The sequence below is a fragment of the Marmota flaviventris genome, chromosome 9, assembly GCF_047511675.1.
Source record: "Marmota flaviventris isolate mMarFla1 chromosome 9, mMarFla1.hap1, whole genome shotgun sequence".
Taxonomy (NCBI): domain Eukaryota; kingdom Metazoa; phylum Chordata; class Mammalia; order Rodentia; family Sciuridae; genus Marmota; species Marmota flaviventris.
The window spans coordinates 7,396,650-7,413,120 of NC_092506.1; the positions used below are offsets into that span (position 1 = coordinate 7,396,650).

Below are 16,471 nucleotides of genomic sequence, written 5' to 3' on the forward strand. Positions count from 1 at the left end.
AAGAAAAAGGAATGGGATGTAGCTCAGTGGTAAAGCATGCTGGGTTCAATCCACAGTACTCTCCCCCAATAAATCCCCCCCAAATATGTAAGAGTGGAGAATTACTGGAGTGATGTCCTTAAGGAAATAAGAAGAAATGGAATTTAGGACTCAAGTGGGTAGTTTGGCTTTTGCAAGGAACATGTTTAATCACTGTAACAGAAGTCTAGGTATACGCCACACACACAGGTAGGGGAAAAGTAATGGTAGCAGCTGATGGAAGTTTTCTAATGCATCTATTTTCTCAGCAACACAGGAAGCAAGTTCATCAGTTGTGAGTAAGGATGGGACAGAAGACATTAAAGGAGAAGGGTAAAAAATTAGTCATTAGTAGACTTGGAATAGACCAGGGAAATACGGTATGACTCTCAAGCAATTATGGTCTTGTTGAGGCTAACCATTATGAATGCAAAGTCTAGAATTCCAGCACCTGTGCCCAGATGGGCCTATGTGAGTTGCAGCAGCAGGTATTTTGGTCTGCTGGTACAAATTTGGTTCCCTATTGTTTTGATTTCATGTTTGCCAAACAAGTTTCTGACTAGTTTCTTATTCAAGTCTCCTTTTAAGAAAAGAGAGTCTCCTTTTTAAAAAATATATATATTTTTAGATGTTGATGGACCTTTATTTTATTCATTTATTTATATGTGGTGCTGAGGATTGAACCCAGTGCCTCACACGTGCTAGGCAAGTGCTCTACCACTGAGCCACAACCCCAGCCTGAGAGTCTCCTTTTAATTCTCCTTAGGGACTTGAAATATTCTGGTGTCTATGAAAGGAATTTCTCGTCAGAAAATAATATGCTTGCATTCTGGTTTTATCTCTAAAATAAGTTTAAAGTGTGGATGAAGGGCTGGGGGTGTAGCTCAGGAGCACAACACCTGCCTAGCACCCACCGGATGCTGGGGATCCCATCCCCAGGACTGCAAAACAGCAACAAGCAAGTTGATGAGTGGTAGGGCAGGTGCACATCCCTCCCAGTTTTAAAACAGAACTTCACATCTCCTGAGATTTTACTTCAAATAATTCCTTACCATCGGTCCACCTGCTGGAGCCCTGGACTGGGGTTCACACATAACTTTAGCAATAAACTCTCCTTTTCTGTGTTCCTCCATCTAGACACAGAGGGAGCTGACAGGCTCCCCGAAGTTCCTTCCAAAGCTAAAATTCAAATGTAGGAACCCACCACAAGGGGTTCATATTTGTCCAGACCACCAATAGGTTGACAAGAGAAGGGCTGGGTCAGTATTAGAGTTTCCGTGGACTGGACAGGGAGGAGCCAAGAACAGAAAGCTACAGTCTAAAACCTCTCTTCCTTCAGCAACCTCTAGCCTCGGGGATGCCCTCGGGTCCAGTCTGAACTTGGCTTGTCCCAATTCCACCTTCCGACACTCCGTGTAGATTTAAAATCGTGCTCTCTGTTCTTTTTTTTTTTTTTTTCCGGACCCCAGGGGTATCCCGGGCACATTCCGAAGCCCCCACATCCCAATCTCAAAATTTTCTCCCCTAATTCCTCCCGCCGCGCGGCCGACTCCGCAGGACTCACGTTTCTCAATCTGGGCGTCCTCGCAGTCCAGGCCGAAGATCTGCAGCTCCTCCGCCAGCTGCTGGGTGGACACGGGCATGGCGACTCAGCAGGGGCCGGGGGCCCGGCCAGCCCAGCTCCGACCTGAGCCCTAGACGCCCGCGGGCGAGCGGGGCGACGAGCAAGGCAAGGTTCTCTAATCCTTTCAGTCCCTGGGCCCGAGACCGGACGTCACCAAGCGACCCACGACCTCGCGCCCAGGCGTCAATCACACCGAAATACTTTTTATTTTTACTGTGGGGGTAGCCCCCCAGAGCTCCGAAGGGAAGGCGCGGAAACCTCGAGACGGAGGAGGTCCTGCTCGGGGAAAAGGTACCTCCGAGCTACTCAGCTGGGGAAGCAGAACCCAGCAGCCGGGAAAACCCGCCAAATGGTTTGCGCTGCGCGCATGCGCGGAGCCCGGGCCCGCCCCACTGCGGCTGCGCAGTTTTCTCCCGCCGTGCGTCTGACGTCCAGCAACCGAGCTCCGCGCGCACCTGTTTTCCCAGCGTCGCCGGTTCTGGGAGCCTTTGCGATGCTGTTTGTCCCCTTTTTGTCCTGTACCTGGGCTCACAGGCGTGAGGTGTACACGTCCCCGAATATCCGGAACTTGCTGTGCCCGCGACGGGGAGGAAGGTCGCGTGGACCCTGCAGAACCCCTTGCTGCCCTCCCATCCCGCCCTGATGTGCCCCTGGTCATCCTAAACGGCGGCATCCGTAGCGAATCTGGCTGTCGTGGCTGTTGTCGTGCTTGTCACCCAGCCGCGGGGATGGGTCTCCCTTCTGAACCTGAGACACTTTGGTGGATACGGGGCGGAAAATGACTCGTGATGTAGTCGGGGGCTTTTAGATTTCCAGGCAGAGGTTCCCAGTGCGGGGTTGGGCGGTTGCGAGGGAGGGTGGTCACCCAGAGAGAAGAGTTCAGGGGTAAGGTGGTAAGACGGTTCTGGAATATTTCCGAACTGTTTGAGCCAGAGTTTTCATTGACTCAGTCCGGATCAGGTGACCTTAAGACATCATACTCTGGATAGAATGGAAGATTGATGGGGCCTTTCAAGACAGCAGTTTGGCTCTATAAAGAGCCTTTTAAAAGGTGTCCCTCCCTTTGTCTTTGTGGTACCAATTATTGGAATCCAGGGACACTCTAACGCTGAGCTACATACCCAGCCCCATACTGGGGTCCCCCACCCCTGTCTTTTTTTTTTTCTTTTTCCTCTCCTCTCTGAAACAGTGTTGGGCTGAATTGCTGAAGCTGGACTCCAACTTGCCATTCTCCTGCCTCATCCTTCCAAGTGCCTGAGATTACAGGCGTGAGCCCCTGGACCTGGCTAAAAAATGTCCCTCCCTCCTGACAGCAGATCCTACCTTAGGAAACAACCCCAAATACAGGCTAAGTTCTTTATACTTAGCATGTTCTCTGCAGCCTCATTTACCATATTAAAAGCTGGAAGATGTGTGAGCATCTAGTTAGGGGGTTGCTGATTAAGGGATGGCTGGGGTTTTACCAGAGCAGGGATTCTTAAATCTATGCATCAAAGTGACCAATGACCTCTACTAAGTCCTAGGAATGAGATGAGGGAAGGGGCCAATTCCCTGGCCCACTGGAGCACATTTTGTCCTCAATCAGGATGGAGCAGGATGTGGTCAGGTCAGAGGAGAGAGAACTTCATTACTCTCCCTGAGGCTTCTTACTGATAGGTACCCACCCGGGAGGGCAGGAGCTGCCCCGTGTACAGGAAATAAGGGGTATATTGTTATTCTGTCACTACCCAGTTATCACAAACTTAGTAAATTAAAACAACATGCATTTATTAACTCCCAGATCTATCTGTGGGTGAGAAGTCTGGGCACAGCATAGCTAGGTTTGCTGCTTGGTGTCTTAGAAGACTTGAAATGAATGTGTTGGGGTCAAGCTGCTTTTTTTTTAAGTTCTTGCACCAGCCAGAGAAACTGCTTTTAGAGGGCCCATGTTATTAGTCAGGCTCAACCAGATAATGGCTCTTGCCTTATTATAAAGGTCAACTGATTTGGGACTGTAATTACATCTGAAAAGCCCCTTTACAGCAGTCCCTAGATTAGTGTAAGGTGGGCACTGTCCCAGCACAACAAAGAAAAATAAAAAGCAAAAGAGGAGGTTATGGAGACAAAGGCTGAATCTGCTTTAAAATATGTAATGCCTTCAACGCCAGGCTTGGTTTTATTTCACAGTGATTACTAAATGTTGCAGAGGGAAGGAAGAGGATCTGCTCTGGGTGCTGAGTAGCTAGGTATGACATGGCCCTCACTCCCTCTTTTCAGTCACATTCTGAGTTACTAGTTTCATCAGGCACTTGATGGTCAACAGACTGGTTCTGGTCTCTTAGGGAAAGCTTCCAGAGACTATTTGTCATTATTGTACTCACTCAACAGGAAACACTCCACATACCCATACAAATGCTTATTGGCCACTTGATTTCTTCTTCTGCAACTCCCCTGTTTATATCAGGTGTCTTTTGCCTTTTCTTGCCAAGTTGCAGGAGCTCTTTGTATATCAAAGGCCACTGGTTGCAAACTACAGCTCCCAGGACAAATTCATCCAGTCGCTTGTTGAGGCAAGTCCTACAAGTTGAAAATCTTTTTTTTTTTTTTTTTTTTTTTTTAGAGTTTTAAATGGTTGGAAAACAAGGAAGAAGAATACTATTTTGTGATGTGTGAAAATAATATAAAATCCAAACTTTAGTATTCATAAGTTTTTACTGGAACATAACCCCACTTATTTTCTTATGTATAGTCTACAGTTTATTTATTTTTATTTTTATTTTTTAGCTGTAGTTGGACACAATACCTTTATTTTGTTTATTTAGTGTTTTTTCTTTCCCATGTGGTGCTGGGGAAAGCGTTATACCATGAGCCCAGCCCCAGCCCTACTGTTGCTTTTTGTCACACTGACAGGCTTGAGTAGTCTCAACAAAGACCTTACAGCGCTGAGGTCCCAAATGTTTAGTAACTGGCCCGTTACAGAGAATATTTGTAGACCCCGGCCACAGCTGACCACTGTCTATCAAGAATATAGCACACTTATTTCCACCAACCTGTCTTTTAACGTTGCTTTTGGTTTCTTCTACAACAGATTTTTTTTTTCGACTTTTCGTTCATGGCTTTAGTTTTCCTGCTTTGCTTAAAATGGTTCCTAACCTCAGTTTATGCAAGTATTCTTCCAATTTTTCTTTTATTAATTTTAATTAATTACTTTACATTTTCTGATCCACTTGGAACTAATTTATGATATGTGAAAGGATTTATTTTTGTTTTCTTTCCAACAACCAGTATGTCACTTACACTTGGTAGATAAATAAAACATTCTTCTCCAACTGACTTGAACTGTGATATTTTCATTTATCAAGTCCTCATAAGTCCTTGGATCTATTTCTGGATTTTCTTGTTTTTTATTTATTTATTTTTTCTGAGTCAACATAACATTTTGATCATAGTAGTATATCAAGTAGATTTTGGACTAGTAACACATAATAGCCAAATCTTAAAATCATAGTGGCTTGGACAAAACATAAGTTTATTTCTCTGTCAGATAAAAGAATTCTAAATAGGTAGCCAGAGCTAACATGGTGGTTTTACAATCATCGGAGTCTTTCCATCTTTCTGTGCCATAGTCCTTGAATTCATCTCCATCACTGAAAAAGTTCACCTCACAATCCAACAAGGCTTCTGGAGTTCCAGCCATTTGTATTGACATTCCATTGCAGGTAGCAGAAAGAAGGAGGAAAAGTGGGGGAGGACTTTTCCAAACTTCTATTTATCGCTTTTTTCTGGGGGGGAGATAATGGGAATTGAAACTCAGGGAACCCCCTAGCCCTGTTTTGCACTTTATTTAGAAACAGAGTCTCAATGAGTTGCTTGAATTTTTTTCATTCATATATATATATATATATATATATATATATATATATATATATATATATATATATTTGTTGATAACTCTTTATTTATTTATATGTGGTACCAAGAATCGAACCCAGTGCCTCATACATGCGGGGCAAGTGCATTACTGCTGAGCCACAGCCTCAGCCCTGACTTTTTTTTTTTTTAACATTTTTTTGTTGTTGTGGATGGGACACAATACCTTTATTTATTTTTACGTGGTGCTGAGGATCGAACCCATGCCTCACACGTGCGTGCAAGGTAAGCGCTTTACCTTTGAGCTACAGCCCCAGCCCTGGCTTTGAACTTTCAGCCTCCCCAGCTGCTGGGATCATGGGTGTGCACCACTCTACCTGGCTATTTATCGCTTCTTGAAGACGTCTTTCTGGAAGTCCTTTCCAACAACAGTTGCTCAGATTTTAGCCACAAAGTCCTATCTTTAAGGGAGGCTGGAATAAGTCCATAAGTTATAAAGTAATGTTGGGGAGACATTGCTAGCCCTATTAATATACAGATGTTAGTGAGGAAGAAATATAAGCATTTAGCAGTATTTGCCCCGAGTAGCTTCATAGGAACTTTTAAAAGACACTGCAGTCAAGCCCAGTGGCACACACCTGTAATCCCAGCTACTCAGGAGGCCGAGGTAGGAGGATGGCAAGTTCAAGGCCAGCCTTGGCAACTTAAGGATATCCTGTCTCAAAAAAAAAAAAAAAAGGGGGGGGGGTGCTGGAGGTAGATAGGCCCTGGGCTTGATCCCCAGTAAGGCAAAAAAGAAACAATCATTTTACATAGTCCATCTCACCTCATTCTGAGAGGAAGTACTTAAAATCTTAATGCACTTGGGAAGAGTGGATACTTTTAAGCTATAAGCATTGCAAACAGGACCCTGGTGTATCTTCTGTTTTCCAGACCTGTGCTTTTGTCTGGCAATACAACTTTACAGACTTTTCCATATAGATCCTGTTTTGTTTAATTTGTTGGTTACTTTTATGAATGGAACATATCCCCACACCCCATACTGTCCCCTGTTGGGTAACTGCCAGTTTAAAGAAAAGCCATTCATTTCAGTCATGTTTCTTACAACCAGACATTTCTACCAAATCCTCTTATTTATGGTTTTGGAGCCTCTCAGATTCTCCAGATCATAATAATGTTTACAAATAAAGATATTCCCCCTTCTATTTAAATATTGATGCTAGTCGATTTATTTCCTGCCTCAGTGCATTGAACCAAATTGTGACATCATCGGTGGGAATGATGAATCAGGATGAGTTTCCACGCCACCTTCCTCTTTGAGGGCAGTGGCTTCAGCCTGGCCTCTTTTGGTGTGATGCTGGCTGCTGGTTTGTGTTTAGAGTGCACGATGAGGAGCGGCTCTAGCTCAGCGGTTCCTTCCACAGGGCATCTACAACAAGAATGCATGATGGGACTCAGCACAATGGTGCCCACCTGTAATCCCAGTGGCTCCAGAGGCTGAGGCAGGAGGATTGGGAGTTCAAAGCCAGCCTCAGCAACTTAGTGAGGCCCTAAGCAACTTAGCAACTTAGTGATACCCTGTCTCTAAATTAAATATAAAAAAGTCTGGGGATTGTGCTCAGTGGTTAGCACCCCTGAATTCAATCCTAGTACCCCCCCCCAAAAAAAAAAGCATGATGAAGTTTTGCTTGTTTTCTTCTAGCAGTTTTACTCAGGAAGCTTCTTAGAAATGGCGTCTGAGTTGTGCCCAACATCACAAGGGAACAGTTTTCTGCTCTTGTGACTGTAATAAAATGTGTCACTTTTACAATGAAAACTATTTTATTTTAAAACATCATATATTAAAAACTGTTATGCACCAGAGGACACAAAGTGAAAAGATAATCCACAGAATGGGAGGAATATTTACAAAGCATGTGTCTCAGAAGAGTCCAGTAGCCAGAATAAATAAAGAGCTCCTTTCACTCAACAACAAAAAGACATTCTAATTAAAAAAAAAAAAAAAAGGTCAGAGAATCAAAATAGACACTTGTCCAAAGAAGGTGTGCGACAGAGAAAGTCTCGGGGTTCATTTTCAAAATCTAGTCTTCAGCCTTAATTGAATTCAACTGTAGCCCTTCCCTTTTGCCCGCCCTAATTTTAAAATTTTAGCTAATCAGTAGATTGTACCCTGGAGCTCTTCCAAAAGGAGCGAGGGACGGTACCTCGTTAGGGGGGCAAATATTAGTAGACTGCCGCCCAGCTCAATGCCCTTTGGGAGTGCACCCTTCTGCAGAAGTACATCTGCCTTGCCCACTCCCTCCTGAGTGTTTTAGTGCTTGGGACACCTCGTTATACCTAACAGAGGTATGCATGTGGCCAATGAGCACATGAAAAGATGCTCAATGTCATCTGTTTTAGGGAAATGCAATCATATCACTTGACATGTCCTGGGGGGCTGTCATAGAAACATGCACCCTTGTAAGTGCTATAACAGGTGGAGAAATCGGGACCCTGGAACCTGCTGATGGGGATGCAGAAGAGGGTAGCCGCATGGGGAAAACAGTCAGGTGGTTCCTCAAGAGAACACAGAGTTACTATCTGCCCAGTGATTCCACTGCTAAGTGTAAACCCAAGAGAACTGAAAGCACAAAGCGCTCTCCAAGAAGGCTCACGGCAGTGCTATTCATAATAGCCAAAGGGTGGAAATAACCCAAATATCCATCAAGTGATGAATGGATAAATAAGTGCGGCATAGCCACACAATGGGATCTTATTCCATCGCGGACACATGCTACCGTGTAGAGGAACTTTGAAAACAGTATGCAAATGAAAGAAGCCACACACAAAGGCCACCTCTTGAAGAATTCCATTTACGTTAAATGCAAATCCATAAGGACAGAAATTGGATTGAGGTTGCAGGGGTGGGGGAGAGGAATGGGGAGTGCCTGCTGATGTGGGTTGGGGTTCTGATCTCCAGTGATGGAAACGTCCTGGAATCTGGCAGCAGGGATGTTGCGCAACACTGTGAATTCCCTAAACATGGCTGAGTTGCCGCTTTGAAAGGGTCCACTGTGTCCATGGAGTCGTTATTGTAAAAACGATTGTGTAGCTGTGTCTTGTAAGCAGTATGGTTCTAGGTAAATGCTCATTATTTTTCTTTAATGTGAGATCCTATATTATTAACATAATTCCTGCTAAACTGTGAATAAACCTTGTTCCCCTGAAGGGGTCGGGAGAGGTTGTGTCATTTGCTAGCGTGGCTCGTCAGCCTGCAGGAGTAGTTTGTCAGGGAATCATTCAGAGGCTGCTGCTCTTCCACCTGAACCAAAGTGCCTGGGTGGAAACCCAGCCTGCCACTCTGGGGGAGGGACAGCACCAGGTCAAAGTGCTGGTTGGAGAACGGCCACCCCAACTCCCAGGTAGGCTTCTGAATTAGTCTGCATTGGGAGAGAGCTCTCGGCTCTGGTACCATGCACTGTGCCCCTGCCTGGGACAGCCTTTGACCTTACTATGTCATGTAACCATAGCAGCAATCCGTGCATTACTGATACTGTTTCCTGTTTCCACGTGTGAACATGGAAGCCCAGAGCAGGCTGTTACATAGCCACGAGTTCTCCACTAAACAGCACAGCACAGTCTAGTCCAGGTCCCCATCCACAAACACATGTTTTTTGGTTTTTGGTTTTTGATACTGAGGATTGAACCCAGGGGTGCTTTACCCCTGAGCCACATCCCCAGTAATTTTTTAAAAATTTTATTTTGAGACAGGGCCTTGCTAAATTGCTGAGGCTAGCTTTGAACTTGTGATTCTCCTTCCTCGGCCTCCTGAGCCACTGGGATTACAGGAAAGCTCTACCACCCCCACCCCCACCCCCACCCATGCTTTTTTTTTATATATATATATTTTTTAGTTATAGTTGGGCACAATACCTTTATTTTATTTGTTTATTTTTATGTGGTGCTGAGGATCGAACCCAGCTCCTTGCACGTGCTAGGTGATCGCTCTACTGCTAAGCCACAGCCACAGCCCCCCAACCCATGTTTTAATTGCAATCCCCACTCCACAATTCAATAGACTATGAGATTTGCATAGTGGTTTGCAATTTATAATGCTTTTACTACATATTGTCATTTGCTTTTTACCATATTCCTATGAAAAAAGACATCATTCATCCCACTTTATAGATGGACATTCCATAACCTCAGAGAGTTTCAGTCATTTCCTGGAGATCACACAGCTGGCAAGTAAAGTATACCATGGACCAGTTATTTGGTAGTGGAGCTGAGTGGGCTTACAGAAACTACTGTGGGGAACTCCCGAAGAGCAAATCTCAATAAGATTTACAAGCAGGTCCTGTTTCCAATTTCCTGGACTTTGATTGCACATGGGGACCTCATGGACCTTGCCTTTGTAGTGTGCATAACAGAAGGGGTCAATGCCAGGGTCCTATCATACACTGCCACTACTGTAGGCACACGGGGTGGGAAGGCCACGTGTGTCCTGGCCCAGCAGGAGCAGCCAGGCACTTATAGTGGACATTAGAACAGGGGGTGAGAGTTTATATGCTTGGAAACTGCAAAGAAGTATGTAAAGTAGTAACATAGGACACTTTATATAATAGAAGATATAACTAACATTACACATAGTATATAACAGCATATAATTACACCAAAATGCCAAAGGGAAAATTTAAAATGCTTGGAGGGAAGTTCAGAGATAGGACAGGGACACTTTGAACATTGAGCTTTAAGGTGAATTTTGAGGGTGCTGCCACAAAATCCCAAGGTAAGCAACAGTATATCTGAAGTCAGGCAAGGGGGGATTTATTTTAGACTCACACTTTTGTTTTACCTTTTTTTGCTTATTTGTTTTGATACTGGGAATTGAACTCAGGGGCACTCAACCGCTGAGCCGCATCCCCAGCCCTATTTTGTATTTTATTTAGAGACAGGGTCTCACTGAGTTGCTTAGTGCCTTGCCTTTGCTGAGGTTGGCTTTGAACTCCTCCTGCCTCAGCCTCCCAAGCCACTGGGATCACAGGCGAGCGCCAGGGCGCCCTGTTTACTTATTTCCATCGGAGTACAGAAGGTAATATAAACCAGGCGTGGTGGTGCACACCTTTAACCCCAGCAGCTCAGGAGGCTGAGGCAGGAGGATCGTGAATTCAAAGCCAGCCTCATAAACTTAGTAAGGCTCTAAGCAATTCAGTGAGACCCTGTATCTAGACAAAGTATTGAAAAAAAAAATGGGGATGTCGCTCAGTGATTAAGCACCCCTGAGTTCAATCCCTGATACCAAAAAAAAAAAAAAAAGTAATATAAGAGTCATCATCCTCAGTTTGGAGCCGGTGCAGAGGCAGGACAATCACAACTTGGAGGTCACCCTGGGCAATTTAGCTAGACCCTGCCTCAAAATAAAAAGGCCTGGGATGTAGCTCAGGATTCAATCCGCAGTACCCCCGCCAAAATTTTAATCATTTTTAAGTACACCCAGCTCCTTGAGAGTCTAAAGCAGGGAATTCAGAGTTTGAGGCCAGACATAGCCAAACCCTGTTTCAAACACAAACAAAAAAAATCTATATTTTTGACGCTGTTACCGGGAGGCACCGCTCTGCGCTGCAGGCGTCTTGCCACCAGGTGGCGGCAGTGTAGCACGGCTCAGGGCGGGTCTGCCGGCTCCAGGGTGGTTCTCAGCCGCCGTCCTTCCCTCCCCTATTCCCCACCGTCTTGATATCTGAAATTAAGGCTCTGGAGGGTGGGAGTGAGATTTTTAAAAACAGCAGATATGAGATCATTCTGACCTTCATGGCATTTCTTTCTTTTCTTCCTCTTTTCTGCAGCGTTGGGCGGAGCAGGGGGCTTCCCGCATGCCAAGCCCGCGGACCACCCCTGAGCTCACAGGCCAGAGACCCAACTGCCTGGTCGAGCTGTCCTTCCTGAACATCTTGTCATGAAGGGCAAGGGGTTGGCATGGAGAGATTCTGGGCAGACCTTTAGGAAACATCTTTCAGCCTCTCCATGTAGCCTTTGACTAGAGTCTTTGGGCCTCCGTTTCCTTATGAAGGCTGCTAGGCCACAGAAATCCTATCCAAGAGATCTGTGAGCTTTGCTTCTGTTAGCCTGACTGTGTCACTTAATTCTCATGCTCAGCAGGGACCTCAAGAGAATGGAGGCGATTTTGCCACCCTTAAAATATATTACAAGTTATGTGATTTTTAGTTATGGAAGACTGATCTGGTGGCCTTCCCAAGAGATGCCGAGTGGTTGGGGGTGTGGTAGTGGTGGGGCGCTGGCCCAGAACGCAAGAGGCCTGGGGTTCCATCCCCAGCTCCGCACACACACACACACACAAACACAGAATGAAATGCCAGGCTTAATAGCAGGTGTTGTGACCAAGTCAGGGAAGTCGGTGGAAAACGTCCACTTCCCCAGAATGCAGAAGGCCACCGAGAAACCTAGAGGTGGAAGCTGTGTCATGTCAAAGAGTTTGAATATGTAATTTGAGTGTAGTAGGTTAAAATATGTCCCCAGAGTCTTTGATGGTCTTTCCTTCAAAAGAAGAGCCTAAAGGGCTGGGGATGTGGCTCAAGCGCATGCGTGCGGCCCGGGTTCGAGCCTCAGCACCACATACAAACAAAGATGTTGTGTCTGCCGAAAACTGAAAAATAAATATTAAAAAAATTCTCTCTCTCTCTCTCAAAAGAAGAAGAAGAAGAAGAACCTAAGGCCTGGAGGTAGAGCACCTGCCTAGCACACCTGAGGCCCAGGTTTCAATCTCCAGTACAGCAAAAAGAGAAAAAAAGAAGAATCTTAGCCAGGTGTGATGGCAAGTGCCTATAATCCTAGTCACTCGGGAGACTGAGGCAGGAGGATTGCATGTTCAAGGACAGCCTGGGCAATTTAGCAAGACCCAGTATCAAAATAAAATAAAAGGGGCTGGGGATGTGGCTCAAATGGTAGCGCGCTCGCCTGGCATGCATGCGGCCCGGGTTCGATCCTCAGCACCACATACAAACAAAGATGTTGTGTCCGCCGAAAAATAAAAATATTAAAAAAAAAATAATAAAATAAAATAAAAGGAGCAGAGCGTGGTGGTGCACGCCTGTAATCCCAGTGGCTCAGGAGGCTGAGACAGGATGATTGGGTGTTCAAAGTCAGCCTCAGCAACTTAGCAAGGCCCTAAGTAACTTAGTTAACTAAGTAACCCCGTCTCAAAAGAAAAAATAAAAAGGGCTAAGGATGTGGCTCAGTGGCTAATTGGTTCAATCCAACAAATAAAATAAAAGGGCTGTGGATGTTGCTGGGTGGTAGAGTGCTTGCTCTGCATGAGCAAGGCACTGGGTTCAAACCCCAGTACTGCAAGAAAATTAAAAAATAAATAAATAAATAAAACAGGGTTGGGGTTGTGGCTCAGTGGCAGAGCGCTTGCCTTGCATGTGTGAGGCACTGGGTTCGATTCACAGCACGGCATATGAATGAATATATTAAAAAAATAAAGGTCCATTGACAACTAAAAAACAAAAAAGCAGAGCCTAACTCCTTTCCCTTACACATGAGCTGGTCTTAGTGACTCATATTTAGTGACTAGAATTTGGTGCAAGTGACCATGGGTGACATCTGAAATTGGCACATACAAGCTTTTGTAGCTTCAGACTTTCTCTGGGATCCCTCACTCTGAGAGAAGTCGGCGCCCCGTCATGAAGACGCTCCAGAGTTCCAGGGGCAGGTAGGTCCACATGGAGAGGAACGTGGTCTCCTGTCAACAGCCATTGAGTGAGCCACCCTGGACCAGGATCCTTCCTCCCAGACGATGCCCTGGCTGCCGCCACTTGAGAGACCTTGAACCAGAACACCCAGCTGAGCCGCTCCTGGACCCTGGTCCACAGGAGCCGTGAGACGATACATGCTTGCTGTCCTGCCCTGCTGGGGAAGGGACCCAGGACCTCGTGCACACCAAGCGAGTGCCCTGCCACGGAGCTGCACCCCAGCCCCATGTCTGTTGTTTTCGGCTGCTAAACTTTGGAGTCACTTGTTATATGCAGCGGTGGGTGCCTGATACAGTCAGGTCTCGGGGTTTCCTGGACAGGAGTTCCTCCTGAGCTATGTTCTTCATGGCTGGGTGACTTCTTGCCATACTTTCAGAGATAAAATGATCTTTAGAAATAGAGTCAAGTTGAAAGTACTTACCTGATGACTTGAATACAGAATGAGACCATACATCAGGTGCACAATTATACAATTGCGTTGGGAGTCACAGAGGACCCGCGATGAGTTGAGGCAGCCTTAGCCACATCGCTGCTTCAAGGGTTCCCCCTACATGGGTGGCTCTGGGCTTTGTCTCTAGCTCACACCTTCCCTCTGAGGCTGGAGGTGGGGGTCCACCTGCTTTCTTGGTACCTCTTTAGAAGGGGAAGCATCTCAGCATCTTCCCTGACCTAAACTGGGGTCTTTCCTCACAACCAGGTTCTCTTCCAACTTGGCCCTTTGCTCTGGTTTGGAGAAATGTCTCCCGTAAGCCCGTGTGTTGGAGGCTTGGTCCCCAGGGCAGCACCTGGGTGGTGGTGGAACCTTTAAGCAGCGGGGTCTGGTGGGAGGTCCATAGGTCACTGGGAGCAGATCCTCAAAGGAGGTTGTGAGACACTCCTCCTTCCTCTCTCCCTATGTTGCTTCCTGCCATGAGGTGAGAAGTTTTACTCTGCCACACGCTCCCACCATGATGTGCTGCCTCTCCACAGGCCTAAAGCAACAGGGTAAATCAATCCTGTTCTGGAAGCTCCAAAACTGTGGGCCAAAATTTTTTCTTTATAAGTTGATTACCTCAGGTACTGTGTTATGGCAATGCAAAGCTAACACATCTATTCCAGTGAATGGTGCCAATGTCCTCTAGAAACACACACCAGAAGTCTAGGAGTCACCTGGATAAGCTCTCCTCTCCTCCTGCCCATTCCCTTTCCTGTTCATTTCCCTGAGTGTCCCCATCACTTCTCTCTCCATTACCATTGTCCTGGTCCAGGCTCCCATCCTGTCTCACCTGGATTACTTCCCTCCGGCTCTTCCCCCTAACTTCTCTGCTCCAGTCCTAGTGGCCTCACTTCAGTCCTATGAAGATCCAAGCTTCCTTCTGCCCCAGGACCTTCAGACTCGCTCTTCTGTCTTCTTGGGTCTCTCCTTTCCCTTCCCATTGCCCGATAGCACCTACTCCTTCTTCAAGTCTCCCACCAATGAGAACCGTCCCCACCGGGCCAGGTCAGTTGCCCTCCCAGCCTCTCCTAACTTCATCCCAATGGATATTTTGATTCATTTCCACCTCTCCGTTTGTTCACAGCTGCGTCTCAGTGCCTGGCATGGAGGAGGGGCTCAGTCCTGGGGAGTGAACAGGTAAGTAAATGTCACCCCCTTGGATCTTCAGAACACCCCCGTGAGGTTGGGGAAAACCTGAATAAACCCTCTAGCTTCACCTCAGTAACTTGCTTTGACCACCTACTTTAGAGGTCCCACGGCTGGTGCGCTCCCACAGCACCCCTGACGGAGGGCCCCGTGGACAGGCTGCCTGAGTGGTTTTTCAGGAACCTGGAGGGAGCTCAAACTGGTTGAACCACCAGCCCCCACTTGGGCCTGTGCAAGTGTCCTTGGGTGCACTCGGGAGCCCCACACCGTTTGCCGAACACGTATCCTGTGCGATGGCTTCCTTCACTGCCCCTGCCTGCAGCGACCTCCCCACTTGGCTTCCTTATCCCAGGAATACCCCTAAACCCCTCCTGGGAGGCGGATTGGAGACTCAGGTCTCGGGTCTCCTCCCCCTCCACTCTCGGTGAATCCACTCTTCCTCTTTTGCCAAACTTGTTTCAGTGACCGGCAGCTGGGGAAACTCAAGCTGACCACTACCAAGGTCACCTAGACAGAATCTGAACACCCCTCCTGCTGACTCAGAGGCGACCCCACCTATCCCTTTGTAGTGTTGCTCAAGAACCTTTCTCTTATCTAAACTGATTTTTTAAAAAAAATTTTTTAGTTGTAGTTGGACACAATATTTTTATTTTATTTATTGTTATGTGGTGCTGAGGATCAAACCTAGGGCCTTACACAATCTAGGCGAGTGCTCTACCTCTGAGCCACAACCCCAGCCCCCAAATTGCTTTTTTTTTTTAACTTCCTTTTTTAAAAATATTTATTTTTCTTTTTAGTTGTAGTTGGACACAATATCTTTGTTTTTATTTATTTATTTTTATGTGGTGCTGAGTTTTGAACCCAAGGGGCTCGCACACGCTAGCAAGCGCTCTACCACTGAGCCACAACCCTAGCCCCTTAACTTCCTTTTATATAATCTGAAACCTTCCTGAGATTCTCAAATTAAGAGAAGAGGATTTGTGTGTGTGTGTATGTGTGTGTGTGTTTGTGTTTGTATGTGTGTGTTGCTGGGGATCAAACCTGTGTGCTGTCTAAATGTCCTACCACTGAGGGACCTCTTCAGCCCTTATATTTTATTTTGAGACAGGTTCTCTCTAAATTGCCCAGGCTGACCTTGAATTTTTGATCTTCTTGCCTTGGACTCTCAAGAAGCTGGAATTACAGGGGTGCTTCCGTGTCTGGTTGGTTGACCACTGGATATTTTAAGAATTATCAGTAAATTGCATGTGATCTGATTAGGCCAGGGAAAATTGTTTTTGTCATATTGTCGAGGGGCTTAATGTTCAGTGAGTACACAGAACATTTGCACAGGCTGTTCACTGAGCAAGGACTCCTGGCCAAGCCGGTGGGGGTTGGGAGTAGAAATGAAGCCCATGTTCTGCAGGTCAAACTGCACCCTGCTGTGAAGCCATTTTTCTCCAGAGGTGGGAGTCTTTCCAACCTGTACCAAGGCACCATTCACTCATCCAGCTGGGTGCCCAGAGGAGGTGGGCTGCATCTGCCCTGAGAAGCTGTATTTTTCAAGTTCATACAGGGTGGTGTATGGGCCATGAGGTCCTGGATTATGGCCAGCCTACCTGTGCTGGGCTC

The 16,471-nt window shown here is 46.3% G+C and overlaps 1 protein-coding gene and 1 long non-coding RNA gene across 3 annotated transcripts in view; one reads left to right on the forward strand and one right to left on the reverse strand.

Moving 5' to 3' along the window:
- The window catches only part of Pola2 (DNA polymerase alpha 2, accessory subunit), a 26,898-nt gene extending 24,883 nt beyond the window's left edge, over positions 1-2,015 (reverse strand). Inside the window, exon 1 of one of the 2 annotated variants that reach the window (XM_027944059.3) lies at positions 1,583-2,010. In XM_027944059.3, the coding sequence (XP_027799860.2) occupies positions 1,583-1,661 (79 nt within the window). In that variant the 5' untranslated portion in view covers positions 1,662-2,010. Of the gene's footprint in view, positions 1-1,582 lie in introns of both variants that reach the window. The other variant, XM_027944058.3, reaches the window with a different exon arrangement.
- LOC114099683 (uncharacterized) overlaps positions 1-16,051 on the forward strand; it is a 16,388-nt gene extending 337 nt beyond the window's left edge. The window contains exons 2-3 of the long non-coding RNA XR_003583944.2: positions 14,799-14,851; positions 15,969-16,051. This is a non-coding gene — a long non-coding RNA (uncharacterized lncRNA). The remainder of the gene's footprint in view (positions 1-14,798; positions 14,852-15,968) is intronic.
- The last annotated feature ends 420 nt before the right edge of the window (positions 16,052-16,471 follow it).